This window comes from Panthera leo, chromosome A2 (assembly GCF_018350215.1).
Source record: "Panthera leo isolate Ple1 chromosome A2, P.leo_Ple1_pat1.1, whole genome shotgun sequence".
Classification (NCBI taxonomy): domain Eukaryota; kingdom Metazoa; phylum Chordata; class Mammalia; order Carnivora; family Felidae; genus Panthera; species Panthera leo.
In genome coordinates, this window is record NC_056680.1 from 20,775,444 (window position 1) to 20,791,696 (window position 16,253).

At 55.8% G+C, this 16,253-nt stretch overlaps 1 protein-coding gene across 2 annotated transcripts in view; it reads left to right on the forward strand.

Annotated features, from left to right (window-relative positions):
• DNAH1 (dynein axonemal heavy chain 1) overlaps positions 1-16,253 on the forward strand; it is a 75,873-nt gene that overhangs the window by 31,572 nt on the left and 28,048 nt on the right. For both annotated transcript variants that reach the window (XM_042929583.1, XM_042929584.1), the window contains exons 17-36: positions 985-1,126; positions 1,622-1,777; positions 2,161-2,359; positions 2,439-2,692; positions 3,199-3,411; positions 4,909-5,073; positions 5,782-5,903; positions 6,004-6,109; positions 6,609-6,788; positions 7,435-7,575; positions 8,195-8,358; positions 8,548-8,661; positions 9,418-9,606; positions 9,900-10,005; positions 10,717-10,830; positions 11,281-11,430; positions 13,022-13,108; positions 13,218-13,404; positions 15,717-15,808; positions 16,004-16,158. In XM_042929583.1, the coding sequence (XP_042785517.1) occupies positions 985-1,126; positions 1,622-1,777; positions 2,161-2,359; positions 2,439-2,692; positions 3,199-3,411; positions 4,909-5,073; positions 5,782-5,903; positions 6,004-6,109; positions 6,609-6,788; positions 7,435-7,575; positions 8,195-8,358; positions 8,548-8,661; positions 9,418-9,606; positions 9,900-10,005; positions 10,717-10,830; positions 11,281-11,430; positions 13,022-13,108; positions 13,218-13,404; positions 15,717-15,808; positions 16,004-16,158 (3,036 nt within the window). The remainder of the gene's footprint in view (positions 1-984; positions 1,127-1,621; positions 1,778-2,160; positions 2,360-2,438; positions 2,693-3,198; positions 3,412-4,908; positions 5,074-5,781; positions 5,904-6,003; positions 6,110-6,608; positions 6,789-7,434; positions 7,576-8,194; positions 8,359-8,547; positions 8,662-9,417; positions 9,607-9,899; positions 10,006-10,716; positions 10,831-11,280; positions 11,431-13,021; positions 13,109-13,217; positions 13,405-15,716; positions 15,809-16,003; positions 16,159-16,253) is intronic.

Sequence of the window (16,253 nt, forward strand, 5' to 3'; positions counted from 1 at the left end):
AGAGACCATGGCTCCACATGGGCCAGGGCCAGGGCCAGGTGGCCAATGGGGCAGAAGGAAATCATTTGAACCTCTTGGCCTAGGGACCCTGCTGCCCCCTCACCCTGTCTCCATTCTCTATACCATTGTCAGCCTGACACACACATGTTCACATGGGCCTAGGATCCCCTTGTTTGTGGTAGGGACCCTTTGGGATCCTTGGGAGCACTGAGTGAAGGCAAAGTCAGACCGGTGGTCAGTCCCTGGGGAGGAGTGCTTGTCTCCACCCAACTCAAGAGCCTTGTGGGAGATGGCTTTAGGTTGGAGTTTTGCTCCCAGAAACCCCTTGTCTGCCCTGCCTCACAGACTAGGGGTGCCTTCAGAATGTCAGGGCCTGGGAAAGGTTGGAACTATCTCCTGGGAACCCTGCCAAGAGCCCCAAGCATCAACCCTCCAGGGCATCCTGGTGCCCAGGGTGGGCCTCCCGCAAGGTCAGCATTGCTAGGCCAGATTTAGGCAGAATTCTCGAATCCTACAGGGCCCCCACATCAGCCAGGCAAAGGGAATTGGTCTGATATGAAGGAAGTTAGCCTGGTGGCCCTGGTTGGTCACCAAGGAAATAGAGACTAAAGGCTGTTGCTTTGTCTCATGGGAGGTAAGGCCCCTCCAGACCCTAGAATGTAAGAGGGAAACTCAGCATCGCCTCTCTCATTTCCAGCCCCATTCTCCCTCTTGCCCCATCACTGCACTGGGCACCTTGGACCTGCATCTCCCTGGATGCTGAGCATAGCTCCCAGACCACAGTCACAGGGCAGGGACTGCCTCCAACCCTGATGGTGGCAATGGCTGCCTCCAGCTCACTTCTACTTCTACTGGCCCTGGCTGGCTCCAGCGGCCGCCTGGATTCCTCCATTCTCCCCTTAACCCTGGGTGTCCCTGTCTGGCCTGGTCACCCTATGATTTCAGCTGTGACCTTCCCCCCATCTCCATCCCTGCACCATCCAGATGGGCTGCCAGCAACTGGCCTTCTAAGATCCTTGGGCAGATAGAGATGGTGCAGCAGCAGCATATAGAAGATGAGGAGAAGTTCCGCAAAATCCAGATCATGGATCAGAACAACTTCCAGGAGAAGCTGGAAGGGCTGCAGGTGGGGCCAGTTGAGGGGTCTTCTAGGACTCGCTCCCCACCGCACATGTGCTCTGGGCCCAGGCCTGGCTTTATGTATGCAGGAGGGGCTATGGCAATGTTTGGTGGATGAACTGGTGGGTGGATGAAAGAACGGCTGAAAGAATGGGCTGAAAGGCTGGATGGGTGCCTAGGCAGCAAGGTCCAGAAAATTCAAGGTTGCAAAGAGCCCCAGCTCTTCTGTTGTGTCCTCTGAGCCCCGGGTGGCAATGGGCACAGTGTTCAGGGTACTGGGTCTCCCTCTGACCTTGCTGTGTTACCCTGGGGCGGTTAGCCTGCCTGTGATGGGCCAGGAAGCTGTTCACTCCAGGAGAAGAAAGTGCCCCCAGAACTGGGAAGTGTTGACGCCTCGGAACTTCGGGCCTCTGTGTGTGTGTGTGTGTGTGGGGCGGGGGGTGGAACGCATGCACATGGTTGGGGCCCCAGAGGCCTCTGACCCCAGCTCCTCGGCCCACAGCTGGTGGTAGCTGGCTTCACCACACATGTGGAGATTGCACGAGCACACGAGATTGCCAACGAGGTGCGGCGGGTCAAAAAGCAGCTGAAGGATTGCCAGCAGCTAGCGATGCTGTACAACAACCGGGAGCGCATCTTCGGCTTGCCCATCACCAATGTAGGACTCCTGTGGCACTCCAGCCAGCAGCCCCCAGGGCTCAAGGAAGAGCCCACAGCGTCTGTGGCCGTATCTGAACCCAGCTGGGCCCTGGGTGGCAGGGCCCTGACATTTGGGGGGTGGGGCTGAGCAGGTTGCAGAGAGGGAATAGCTCAGCCCTGGCCCTCAGGGCAAGGGGACAGTTGGAACCAGGCAGGAGGTTTTGCTGAGCCACTCAGAGCCCAGAACCTGTGCGCATCAGGAAGAAGGGAGGCCAGGCCAGGGCTCATGGGGACAGGATCAGGGACAGCAGCTAGGAGTAAGGAGGGGGAGGGGACCTGGCCCAAGTTTGGACAGAGACCAGGAAGCACCCCAAGACAGCCTTGGTTTGTCTGCCCCTGTAGTACGACAAGCTCTCCAGGATGGTGAAGGAGTTCCAGCCCTTCCTGGATCTCTGGACCACAGCCTCTGACTGGCTGCGCTGGTCTGAGAGCTGGATGAATGACCCCCTGTCAGCCATCGACTCTGAGCAGCTGGAGAAGAATGTCATCGAGTCCTTTAAGACCATGCACAAGTGCGTGAAGCAGTTCAAGGACATCCCAGGTAGGCAGCCAAGCCGGCCTGTCCCCTCTTTCCCTGCCTGTGCTGGCTGTTTTTCACACCTGCCTGTTCTGCCTGGCAGCCTGCCAGGAAGTGGCCTTAGACATCAGGGCCCGCATCGAGGAGTTCAAGCCATACATCCCACTGATCCAGGGGCTACGCAACCCTGGCATGCGGAACCGGCACTGGGAGGTGCTGTCCAATGAGATCAACATTAATGTCAGGCCCAAGGCCAACCTGACCTTCGCCCGCTGCCTCGAGATGAACCTGCAGGACCACATCGAGAGCATCAGCAAGGTGGCAGAGGTGGCTGGCAAGGAATACGCCATTGAGCAGGTGGGTGGCCACCAGCAGGCCCTGCCTGAAGGCACAGGAGTTTGACAGTACTGGGCCCCATCCCTGGGGTCATTCACTAGGCTCAGGGGTTGAGGTGCATTCTATTTGGTGAACAATCATGTACATAAAGTGCTTGGTGCGTTGTTATTACTCATTTACTCCTCTCGAATACTTCTTGGCCCAGGAAAGAGCTGATAACAGATGGGTAAATTAAGGCTCAGAAAGGTTCAGCACCTGTCCAGGGTGACATAGCCAGTAAGGGCTAGAACTGGGACCAGAACTTCTTAGTTTCCTCTCAATACATGCAGCACGTGTGTGCATACCAGCTGGCCTTAAATTCGGACTAGGGCCCACGGGGGATTTGTTAACCAGACAAGCAGAGAATATTTACCAGAGGGCCACGATCAAGGCTGGACAGAGCCTGCTCTTCCCTGCCCAGTGCTGGTCATGCGGCATGTGGGCCAGCTCCTTCCTGGGACCCAGCTTCGACTCGCCCCCCACCCCAGGCACTGGACAAGATGGAGAAGGAGTGGTCGACCATCCTGTTCAATGTGCTGCCCTACAAGGAGACAGAGACCTACATCCTCAAGAGCCCAGATGAGGCCTCACAGCTGCTTGATGACCACATTGTCATGACCCAGAGCATGTCCTTCTCACCCTACAAGAAGCCCTTCGAGCAGCGCATCAACTCCTGGGAAAACAAGTTGAAGCTGACCCAGGTGGGCTCTCCCTGTCCTCACTCACCCCTCCCAGCCCTCACAGAGGCAGCCCTTTATGGCGTCTGGGTGGGACTCAAAGCGGCAGAGTGCCTTGCCCAGGTTTGCCCTGCTCCTAGAGCTCTGACAGGCTTCTCTCATTCAGAGAAGAACAGCTAGTATGAGGCTGTCCATCTCTGAGGTTCGGCTGCCAGAGAAGGCAATTCAGGATGTGAGGGTAGGGCTAGTGTTTGGTCTGCTACTATGGCTAGGGAGAGGCTCAGGAGGCATCTGGTCTTGGGGCTAGCACCTTCAGTCTCAAAACTTTCTGGGCTGGTTGCCACAAGGCCCTGAGGCTCCTCAGTGCCCTCTCTTCTCTGCCCTGAGCCTCCCATTTCCATTTCATTTGGAGCTGGCTCAGAGGGAGGGGGCACTGGGGACTGCCCCTCTCCGGGGCTCTCAAGGCCAAGGCAAGAGCTGTCTGCAGAGCCTTGGAGGACTGTCCTGGGGCTAGGCCTACTGGTATGATTCTTACAGTCCCTTCCCTGGGACCTTCCTGGGAGCTGTTCAGAAACCTCCAGTGAAGGCCAGGAGCCAAGTGAGGAGGTCTTATCCGTGTGCTCCTTGGATCACTCAGAGATGCCCGAGTTCATCGGCATTGTCCCTGGGTCTCCCTGGGTCACACTGTCCCCTCCACCTGAAGTTTCATCCCTTCCTGCCGTCCCCTCCAAGGCTCAGCATCCATCAGCCCTCACTGACTCCCCCACAACCACCTGTAAGATGGCCCCTGGTAGCTCTTACAGAGCCCATCACACTTGCTGGGCCCTTGGTGATTCAGAGGCAGAACTAGCTGTTTCATGGACCATGGACACCTCTAGTGCAGGGAGCATATCCTGTTTCCCTCTGTTTCTCACATGGGTGTGGCACAGGCCCAGCACAGAATGGCTGAAACACACACATCTCTTGAGGAAAGGAATGAATGAATGAATGGAGGAATTTGCACTGATAGGAAAAGAGATAAATCCTTAAAGAAGGATTTGGAGGTAGAAGTAGAAAGTGGCTTGTTTTGAAGCTGTCTCACTCTTGGACTCATGTTTCAGAGAGCATTTTATGGATCTCATGCTCAGGTCTCAAGACACCTCAGAGAATCCTGGGGTCATAAATCCAAAAGTCCTTCCGAGAAAGGAGACTGGTCTGACATTCCATGTGTTGGACTCTTCCCTCTGTTACTTCAGGGTTTACTGGTGTGAGTGTGTTTCTCTTGTAAGGAAGAGAGAAAGCCCCCCTGTTGGAGGCTTGGGTGTCCTGTGGGGCACTTTGACTTTATCTGGAGGGGAGGGCCTCTGTGCAACCTTTGTTCCCTGAGGTCCCGTGACTGGCAGTGTCATCTAGAGATTCACCTGTGGATGCTGGCTCTGGTGTCCAGTGGTCTGCTGAGCACTCTGGTGGGGTGAAATCTCTAGGTCATGGAGGACAGGACCCAACTGAGACCCCAGCCCTGACAGTCCATGCCCTGTCCAGGAGGTGCTGGAGGAGTGGCTGAACTGTCAACGGTCCTGGCTCTACTTGGAGCCCATCTTCAACTCTGAGGACATCAATCGGCAGTTGCCTGTGGAGAGCAAGCGCTACCAGACAATGGAGCGGATCTGGAGGAAGATCATGAAGAATGCCTACGAGAACCGGGAGGCGAGCTCACATGGGGATAGGAGGGGGCAGCTGGGACCACTGAGGGCCCTGGTTACATTGTTGGGAGCCTCCTGGTCTCTTCTCTCCCTGAACAAGTAAGACTGAAGGACAAGTCCCAAGTCCTGTGTCTCCCTGATTGGACTCCCCAGTCTCAAGACATACTCCTCAGAAACACAACAGTTGGTTTTCTTCTTGCAGATTTGCACTCTACATTAGCATTTTAAAGTCTCTGACAAGTCCTGCAACAAATCAAACTCCTTGGCTTTGTTTAACCCTAATGTTTTTGACTATAGACTTTTTTTCTGTGGATTGACAGGGGTGATGAATGTGGGCCCTGGCTCAGGGCCATTTTCCTGCCCTCTTTCCTTCCCAGTTCCTATTGGTGGTCTCTGGCCAGCATGCGTGCCCTCTGAGCCCACCTTGCCGTGTCCCAGTTTGACCATGCTAACTTTTTTTTTTTAATTTTTAAACATTTATTCATTTTTGAGAGATAGAGTCAGAGTGTGAGCCAGGGAGGGCAGAGAGGAGACACAGAATCCAAAGCAGGCTCCAGGCTCTGAGCTGTCAGCACAGCGCCGGACTTGGGGCTCTAACTCACAAACTACGAGACCATGACCTGAGCTGAAGTAGAACGCTTGACCGACTGAGCCACCCAGGTGCCCTCTGACCATGCTCACTTCTACTTTCTCTCTGGCCTGGGCCATGCAGGTGATCAACGTGTGTTCTGACCAGAGGCTGCTGGACAGTCTGCGGGACTGCAACAAGCTGCTGGATATGGTGCAGAAGGGCCTCAGCGAGTACTTGGAGACCAAGCGGGGCGCCTTCCCCAGGTGGGCACCACCTGGCCCGTGTCCACTCAGGCAGTATCTGCCCACGAGGCTGGGGCACAGAGGCTGCCTAACCCGCTCCCTCACCCTGTTCCCCTGGCAGATTCTACTTCCTGTCAGATGACGAATTACTTGAGATTTTGTCCCAGACGAAGGACCCCACGGCCGTGCAGCCCCATCTGCGCAAGTGCTTTGAGAACATTGCCCGGGTGGGTAACTGGGCCTGGGGCTCAGGCCTTGGAGTTCTGGGGCACCTTCCCAAGGAGGACAGCTCTTCTCTGGCCCCAAATCCTCTTAGCAGGAAATGAGGTGATGAGTGAGATTCCTGGCCTTTGGAGACAGCCGGGGCCTGTGGGAGGAAGGGCAGCTGTAGAACCCCCAGCTCAGGGGAGTTCTGTCCCTCTAGTACACTGAGGTGCTGGCTGAGCCAAGAGACCCAGGAAGCAGAGGCTCCTGAATCACCTCATCTCATCTGTGTCTCCAAGGGAGGTCACACAAGCCTGGGCGAAAGGGGGACACACAGCACAGGCTCCGCCTCCTTCCCCAAGTGGACTGGGCCGCAGCTGGGGACAAGGCAGGCCCATCCCGCACACATGCAGTTGAGGGAGTGGGTGGAGGGGGCAGGGCCAGCCCTGGGGCTATGGTGGTCGGGCCACCCCACCGGGCACACAGTGGGTAAGGCCTCTCTTGCCCCGCCCCTGCCCACAGCTGCTGTTCCAGGAGGACCTGGAGATCACACACATGTACTCAGCAGAGGGTGAAGAGGTAAAGCTGTCCTTCTCCATCTACCCATCCAGCAACGTGGAGGACTGGCTGCGGGAGGTGGAGCGCAGCATGAAGGCCAGCGTGCGGGACATCATCGAGAGGGCCATCAAGGCCTACCCCACAGTGAGCCGTGCCTCCCATGCCGACACAGCCTCTGTGCCTCCCTGCTCCATCACGGGGCTGCCTGCCTGCCGGCTGGCCTCATCCTCAAGCTCTGCCTTGACCACTGCTGCTCACAGGAGCAGAGCCAGGGGCTCTCTGGGGGCAGGCAGTCCTTGAGGTTACTGGAGGAGGAGTCTGAAAACGCTCCCAAAATGAGACATGCCCCTGATAATAACCAACCACTGTGGTTGTGTTTCAGGCACTCACTGTGAGCCTGGCCTGACCGGGGCCCTCCCCCATATTATCTCCCTCAGTCCATGGTCAGCAGCTCGCCTAGGTGTTAAGCCTTATCGTATAGAGTCAGTTCAGAGCCGTTCTCTGCCCAAAGGCATGTGATTTGAAAGTGACAGTCAGGATCTGAACCCAGGACTGTGTGTTCCCTGATCCTAGGCTCCCACCCCTCAGTTGCAAGGTCTCCTCTGCTGAGGAAATGATGACTCTGCCCAAATGACTCTGCCAGGAGGCCTAGAGCTTAATGGCTTCTCTGCTTCTGAGGTGGAATTAACTACTTGGGCCTAGAAGCACAGATGAAGTTGAAGCGAACAAGAGGATGCAGGGTTGGGGCTGACAGCCGCCTGGGTCAGCCCTGCCTATGTTATCTTTCTAGATGCCCAGGACCCAATGGGTTCTAAACTGGCCTGGCCAGGTGACCATTGCTGGATGCCAGACCCACTGGACCATGGAGGTGGCAGAGGCCCTGGAGGCCGGTAATCTCAGTACCAAGCTGTTCCCCCAGCTTGCTCAGCAGGTGGGAGATCACTATCTGCTCCCCCCCATGCACCCCTTACCCTGGGAGAACCCAGTCCCTTGAGGACGTTTTCCTATATTGATCCTGTAAGGGGCCTGGAGTGAGATCTAAAGAGCAATAGGCCAGACACCTCCAGAGATGAGTGTCTCAGAACCAGCCACTGGTGGGAGAGACTGGAGGTCTGAGGAGAGTTCTGAGCCCAAGCAAGTGCCCCTCTCCTGATGGTCAGTGAGAGAGTCACACACCTGGGGCCTTCTTGCACTGTGCCGTGGGCTCTCCTTAGTCTGTACACCGGCTCCTCACCACACCCCTTCCTCAAGCCCCTTGCCAGGCTCCACCAGCTGGCTCTCAGAGGCTCAGATGATACTGTATGCTGCAGGGAGGCAGATGCCATGCATGTGCCTCTGCTTTTATCTGCTCTCCTGCCAGACTTCCCAGGTGGCCAATGTCCTACCTGCCCTCTCCCTGCCTAGTTCTGTGCCCCTTCCCATCCTAGACCATAAGAGGCCCCCAGAATAGAGATTATTCCTGGCAGAAGCCCACCATCTGTGCAAGGGAGGGGAAACCTACCTGCAGTGTGATCATGCCAATATCTGACAGTTTCCCCACGCTCCTGCAGCTCAGTGACCTGGTGGCCCTGGTGCGGGGGAAGCTGTCCCGCATGCAACGAGCTGTGCTATCAGCACTAATTGTCATTGAGGTCCATGCCAAGGATGTGGTGAGCAAGCTGATCCAGGAGAATATAGTCAGTGTGAATGACTTTGAGTGGATCTCACAGCTGAGGTGAGGATGCAGGGGCCCCTGGGCCCGGCCGTATCCAGGGCCAGGGCAGGGTGGAGAGGCAGTCTACATTAGGCCCTGGCACAAGCTGGGCAGGGGGCCTTGATGCCCTCATTCCCCACCTTGCCTTGGCCACATACCCAGTGGCCCATGGTCCCCATGACCTGGGAACCCATCTCCCTGAAATGCTAGGTACTACTGGATGAATAACAACCTGTACATCCGGGCTGTGAATGCCGAGTTCATCTATGGCTATGAGTACCTAGGCAACAGCGGGAGGCTTGTGATCACGCCCCTGACCGATAGGTGAGCATCCCCCTCCCCATGTACCCTCCTACCCTGGGAGCCTCCCTCCAGCTCTGGCTGGCCTAAGAGTTTGGGAACCACAAGGTACTATCAGTCATCAAAACAGTGCAAGGTTAGGAGCAGGGGTTTCAGGTTCAAAACCAGTTCTGCCCATCATAGGCTGAGGGACCTTGAACAGGTGACTCAACTCTACGTGCCCCAGTTTCCTCTGCAGCCTCCTCAGGGTGGTTATGAGAATTTTGCCAGCCAAGGTCTAAAGCTTTTAGCCACACATGTGGCACTCAGTAAGCATCTAACGGATGAGCTTTACTAATTTCATCAGTGAAAGCCTTCTTTCAACGTACCAGAAAAATTGATCTTCAGAGAAACAAGATCCTGTTCCTTTTTGTACAGTGAACAATTCTCTTCTAAAATAATCAGTCATTTCCTCTGGCCACTTGTACTTAGCAGCAGTTGAATTTTCAAATTGGGTTTTGAAGAAGGAAAGTGAAGTGTGGTCAGAGGTCAGCCATCCCAGCAGGTCCCTGAGCAAAGCTCTGCAGGGTCATGGGGCCAAGTGGGGGAAGCACTGGGCAGGTGGCTGAGGGCCCCAGTCCTGACCCCAGCAGCCAAGGCTGGGCACATGTGGGGCCCTGACAGGAGGGAGAAGCAAGAGCCACTATCCACGAGGCCTAGCACAGGAAGGCTCTCTCTCCCTGTCTCTGGGAATCCTGAGGAAGGAGTGTGGCCCATGCCTACCTCCTCTCACTCCTGCAGGTGCTACCTGACTCTGACCGGGGCCCTGCACCTCAAGTTTGGGGGTGCTCCAGCTGGCCCAGCTGGCACAGGGAAAACTGAAACCACTAAAGACCTGGGCAAGGCCTTGGCCATCCAGACAGTGGTGTTCAACTGCTCTGACCAGCTTGACTTCATGGCCATGGGCAAGTTCTTCAAGGGCCTGGCCAGGTGAGGCTGGGCATGAGGTTGGTCCAGGACAGGGCAGGAAGGCTGACCTCTCCCAGGGACACTGCCTGAGACTCCCAGGAGCATCACAGGGTGGAGGAGGGGACAGGATGGAATAATAGCAGTCAAAGACTCAGTCCCTAATGGGCACTGGGCTGAGGTGGTGGGTGTTGGGAATATGTCCAAGCTGGCAGAGATGATCATTATAAGCTTCCTCTCAGCAGAGTCACAGGGGGCTTTGGAGATGTCAAGTGAGCTCTGAGCTCATATCCCCCCATTGTTCTTACCTTATTCAGTTCCGGGGCCTGGGCCTGCTTTGATGAGTTCAATCGCATTGATATTGAGGTGCTATCTGTGGTAGCCCAGCAGATCACCACCATCCAGAAGGCTCAGCAACAGCGTGTGAGCATCCGGGGTTCCACCACCACCCCATGCCTCCCTCAAGTTACCACCGCATCACTTCAACTATCCCCAGCATGCCCACGCTGCCACGTGGCTCCTCATACCAGCGGCATCAAAAACCAGGCACTCAGGCCTGCCCTGAGCCCAGCCTGTTTCATCTCACAGGGGACTGGGCAGTCCCAGTCCCCCTTGTGGAACTGTCCCTGAGGGGCTTTTGTAGCCAGTCAGAGAGCCCACGCCCTCGCCCCACTCCAGGTGTAACTTTCAGGCCGGCTGTGGTGGAGGAAGGGGTTCCTTATGGACATCCTGACCCTTATGGAAAGCCCCAGCCATTTGTCCCTTCTCTAGCCTCATTCAGAGTGGCCAGAGTTCTCCTCCTGGAGACAAGAACTGGGAGGCTGGCAGGTGCCCAACCCCACCCCAGTAGGGTGCTGGGTCCTAGTCAGAGCTGAGCTTGCCCAAGTCTAGGAGAACCAGTGTCAGGAACTGGGGGTAGGGTGTGGGTAGCAGGAGATATGTGAAGACCTCAGGGAGCTGGGACCTGGGAGGCAACTGGTAGCTACCGGGACCAGAGGTCTTAGGTCAGATCCTGAGGAGCCAATCCTCTCTCCTGGGCTGAGCAGCTATAGCTGGGACAGGGTATCCACAGGGAACAAGGGGCCCATCCAGAGAGGAGGCAGGTGAGTCAACCCCTCCCCTCCCCCCACATAGGTGGAACGCTTCATGTTTGAAGGTGTCGAGATCCCACTCGTTCCATCCTGTGCTGTGTTTATCACCATGAACCCAGGATATGCTGGTCGCACCGAGCTTCCTGATAACCTGAAGGCGAGTTTGGGCATAGGGCAGACCTAGTGACTTCTCAGGGTACTGGAAAGCCCTGCAGCTGTGGCCTCAGAGGTGCCACAGAACTTATGTGAGGACACACAGCTGTGGGACATCAGGGATGATGACCCCCGTGGCATCCCTCCTGCCCAGTGTCCTGAGACCCACCCTGCAGCCATGGAGAGGAGACCCCGGGCTCGTCCTCAGGTTTGGGAGGAGTCAGGGGGCAGGTTCAGGTCAATACAAAGGCCCGATTTCTAATGAGTAGAGTGGTCCAGCCACAGGGGAGGATACACCTCAGCTATGGCAGGCAAGATGCAGAGGGGAATCCAAGCATCGGTGAGGCAGGAGGGTAGTGAGGCTGCCTTCTGAAAACCAGGCAGTCCAGAGAGTGAGTTGTGGTCTGGGAGGGGAGGCCTGCTTCTCCGTTCACGTGTGCACTCCGTGCCCCAGGCGCTCTTCCGGCCTGTGGCCATGATGGTTCCGGATTATGCCATGATTGCGGAGATCTCCCTCTACTCCTTTGGCTTCAACGAGGCCAGCGTGCTGGCCAAGAAGATCACAACCACCTTCAAGCTGTCTTCCGAGCAGCTCAGCTCACAGGTGAGGAGGCCCTGCCCCGACCAGGTTCCAGGGTGTGAGAGCTGCCATCTGCTCCCGGTGAGCCCCATAGGATGGGAATTACATCCCCACCTCTCAGCTGAGGGCTAGTTCAGATGCAAGGGAGGGTCAAACGTTAGGAAACCAAGGGCCACACAACCCAAGGCTGAGGAACAAGTACATTGGGTCTTACGGGAGCCCTACTTCCCCCCAAGCCCCGCACCATGGGCCATCCATTCGGCATGCTGAGCCCAGCTTCTGGGACAACTGCAGTGGACACCAGTGCGGACACCAGCACTGGTGGGTAAGCTTTCCCGTTTGGCTCTCTTCTCAGGCAGGCTTCCCCTTTGCAGTGGCAGAGATGAGCCAAGCTCTGGGCTTACATGCTGCCCGCTTAGTTTCTCTTTCTTAATAGTTGTAGAAAAAGTCCCTGGTGTCATCCTAATGGGCCCCTTCTGGGTGACCTGCTCATGCATGAACACCAGTCACTGTGGCCAGGGGGAAGCCGTGCGGCCTTTGGCCAGGGGTGCCCCCCAAAACCCACGTGCTGGAGGAAATGCAGTCTGTTCCCAGGAAAAGCAGCAGCTGCCCGCCACAGTGCGGCCCGGGAGCCAGAACCCCTACACACCTTCTTTGTAACCATCTACTTTCAAAGATACTGCCCTCCCGTCAGACTCACTGTACCCACGTGGTTCTGGAAAGGCAGTCAACCCTTCTCAAGTGCCAGTGACTCAAAGTGTAGCCCAGTCTCTTCATCCTGCTCCAAGTCTGAGACTTCTGGGAAGTGCGCTGGTCCGTGGGTCAGGTCCAGATGTAGCTCTCATGGTCTGGCCTCATAGACAAAAATGATAAATTTAAGGGGCACCTGGGTGGCTCAGTCGGTTAAGCATCCAACTTTGGCTCAGGTCACGATCTCGCAGTTCATAGGTTCGAGCCCCGAATCGGGCTCTGTGCTGACACTTCAGAGCCTGGAGCCTGCTTCAGATTGTGTCTTCCTCTCTCTGCTTCTCCCCCGCTCATGCTCTCTCATGCTCTCAAAAATAAGCATTAAAAAAAAAGATAAATTTAACTATTTCCAACATACCTGCCATATAATGGAGAGAAACAGAACCAGTAGCAAAGAAGAGAAAAGCCTCGGTAGTGTGGCTGAAAGGGTGGGTCCAGAGAGATTTAAGAGATAATGGTAGAAGGAAGCTCAAAGGCCCTCAGGGCCAACCCTATTGTGGCACCAATGGGAACTCCTTTCACATTTTTTTCCTCTCTGCCCCTGGTGCAGTGCTGGGACTGCAGGACTCTGCCTGGGTCAGAGTCCTCATCCTCAGGGGCCAAGAGTTGAGCAGGGGATGCAGAATAAGTAAACTTGTGAAGGGAGAGGGCTGCTGGGATGGTAAATAGAGGGTGCCAGAGGAGTGCAAACAAGGGCACCTGGCTCAGGCTGGGGCATGTGGGCAACCACAGATAGCTGTCGGGGGAAGTGACATTGTAGCTTCCAGCTGGGTGAGGGCCAGGTACCAGGTGGGAGGTAGAGTGTTCCAGGCAGAAGCCCCCAAAGGGACAATGCCCACCCACCCTTCCTCCTGTGTGGTGGTGACAGGATCACTATGACTTTGGGATGAGAGCTGTGAAGACAGTGATCTCGGCTGCTGGCAACCTCAAGCGAGAAAACCCCAGCATGAATGAGGTGAGCTCCATCCAGCAGCACGCCCAGGCGGGCCTCCAGGATGACTCAAGAGGGGCCAGAGGCACAGCCGACCTTCGTCCCCTGAAGGCCCCACTGGCCTCTGCTGCAGGAGCTGATATGCCTCCGGGCTATCCGAGATGTGAACGTGCCCAAGTTCCTGCAGGAGGACCTCAAGCTCTTCTCTGGGATTGTATCAGACCTGTTCCCCACCATCAAGGAGGAGGAGACTGACTATGGCATCCTGGACAAGGCCATTCGCCAGGTCTGTGAGAAGAGCAACCTCAAGGATGTGGATGGTGAGCCCCTGGCCCCTGCCCTCACAGTGCTGGGGTGGCCATCCTGGTGTTCCAGGGCAGGGGAGCAGAGACAGGGCAATACTACCTCAGGCCAAGAGTGCCACAGGCTGGGGACTGCCAGCAGTCCCTGCCCCAGCCTTGTCTCCACTAGAAGCTTCAGGTAATAGATGTCTAGGAAAATATCCTCTGTCCCAATCATGCTTCTGATACCAGATGTGCAAGTTTCCCAATTCTTCAGCACCAGCTGGCTGTCCCACAATTCAATTCAGTTCTGACACTAATCAGAGTCCCAAGTCCCAAGTAGTCACAAGTGGTGAGCCCCCAGGTTACCCACAAATTTTCTCCAACTTGGCCACAAATCAGAAGTTCCCATGACCCCCTCCTTAGGTTTGACCATTCACTAGAACAGCTTACAGAACTCAGGGAAACAAGTTTACTACTTATTATATAATAAAGGATATGAGCAAGGATACAGACAAATAGTCAGATGAAGAGATACATAGGGTGAGGTCTGCCCCCTTGGAGTTGGGGGTGAACCACCCTCCCAGAACATGGATGTGTTCGCCTACTACAAAGCTCTCTAAACCCCATGCTGTAGGGATTTTTATGGAGCCTTCATCATGTAGGCATGATAAAATTTTAATTATTATCAATTATTCTCCACTTCCAGCCCCTCTCCCTTCTCTGGAGAATAGGGGAGTGAGCCTGAAAGTTCTAGGCATCTAACCATGGTTTGGTCTTTCTGGTGACCAGCCCCCTTCCAGGAGCCCACCACCAAGAGGTGCCCCATTAGAACAAAAGACATTTCTAGCACTCAGGAAATGACAAAGGTTTTAGGAGCTCTGTGTCAGGAACCAGGATCAAAGGCTAAGTATTAGAAAAGAAGATTCTCCTAGCATCCTATTTATAATGGTTTGAGGAGCTCTGCATCAGGACCCCGGGGCAGAAACCAATGTATATTTTGCTGGTTATTTTACATTGGGGAAGCAAATCCTGTTGTCTCCCCCAGACCTCTTGCTGTGGTCCCTCTCTCCACGTGGGGAGTAGTCACAGCACTTGGGCTCTTCTTGGGCCCTGTTCCTCCCTGACAGGAGCTCTCCTCTGCTCTGTCTTCACCTGCCTGGGGTGGGAATCACTGGGGAAATGGTGAGCTGTGGCCTGCCCACACCCACCACCCCACTTCACCCCCACCCCAACTCCCCTCTTTTGGAGCAAAGCATGTCACTTCCTTCTTCAGGACTTGCTCATACTCCTCGTGGAACACGGCCCTGTTGTGTTGGGCTAAGGAGCATTTGGGCTTTTCTTGAACTGGATTGTCACAAAAACCACCACACAGTTGGAAGAACTCTGTGGGATGCCCTCATCAGTCTCCCTCTCGCCCCAACCCTCTTTCCCAATAGAAGGTGGGGGTCTCAATGCAGCCGCTGTACAGTCATGCAGCTCGAGCTCTGGTCCCACCATCCCCTAGCCCGGCTGACCTTTCCTCTCCTCCTAGACCCTCCCTGCCTGTCCTTTGTGAAGAAGGGGGGTGCTTCCCCAGGAAGTCACACCTGGCTGTTCTGGCCACCCTGGCTACACGGGGTCCTCTCTGGGGCCTGATGTGCTCATGCTGCAAGGCCTGTCCCCCATGCCTTCCACTTTTCATTCCACATGCAGCTCTGATGCCCCTTCCCGCCCACCAGGTCCCAGCAGGCTTGTTGAATGAAGCCTCAAAATCTCTTGCTCATGGCCTTGGGTCAGCTTAGCCATCACTGAATGAGTGGACCATGTCTCATTAACAGGGACCCCCAGGCATGTGGTACCATAGCTCCCTGCCACTCCCCAAGCCGCTCTTGGGCCAAAGTGATATGCTCATTCCCTACCTGTGGGTCTGGCCCTCTGCCCACCACTGGCAGCTATCCCTACAGCTCTGGTCTTGGTCAGTCAAAGCTCCTGACTGACTCTCAGGTTTTGTCCCTGGGATTTTGCCACGTATTGGCCACCATTTACTCAGGGCAGTGCTTTCGGCAGGAGCTGACGTTGCTTCTGGGGCCCATGCCAGCTGGACACCTGACCAATGGATGTTAGGTACTGATGGTCACAGTGGCAATCATGGCTGGCCATTAGCAGAGAGTCCCTACTCTGTGCCAGGCTCTGTGCTCAGGGCTTCACCTGCCCCCTCCTTTGAAGTAGGCACTATTGTCAGCCGCATTTTATAGATGAGGAAACTGAGGCTCAGGGTGACCCACCTGAGGTCACACAGAGAGCTAGTGGCAGGGCCAGGACCCAAGCCCATTCTCTGACCCCTGGGTTCCACTTGCATGTCCCTCCAGGCTTCCTGACCAAGTGCATCCAGCTCTACGAGACCACGGTGGTACGGCACGGCCTCATGCTGGTCGGGCCCACAGGCTCTGGCAAGAGTAATGTAAGTGGAGCCAAGCCAGGCGATCCAGCACCCAGACAGTGGGCCTGAGGGTGGTGGGGCCTCAGTGGGGTCTTGGCCCCCATTTGTACCTCTGTGGCCTCTAGACTACCCCTCCTGCCCCTGTGATCTGCAGCCCACTCCAGCTCTGTTCTCTGGGGAACCAGGAGGCTCACTCTTGGGTGGCTGCCTCCCCAGTGTTACAGAGTCCTGGCAGCCGCCATGACGTTGCTGAAAGGGCAGCCATCCATCAGCGGTGGTGTGTACGAGGCTGTCAATTACTACGTGCTTAACCCCAAGTCCATCACAATGGGCCAGCTGTATGGAGAATTTGACCTGCTCACCCATGAATGGTGAGTGGTCCCAATCCCTCTGCAGTTATCACCCTGTGCCTAGGCTTCTGGAGGCTGTGGGCCATGCATCCCCCTCCCCACCCTAGCCCAGGGGG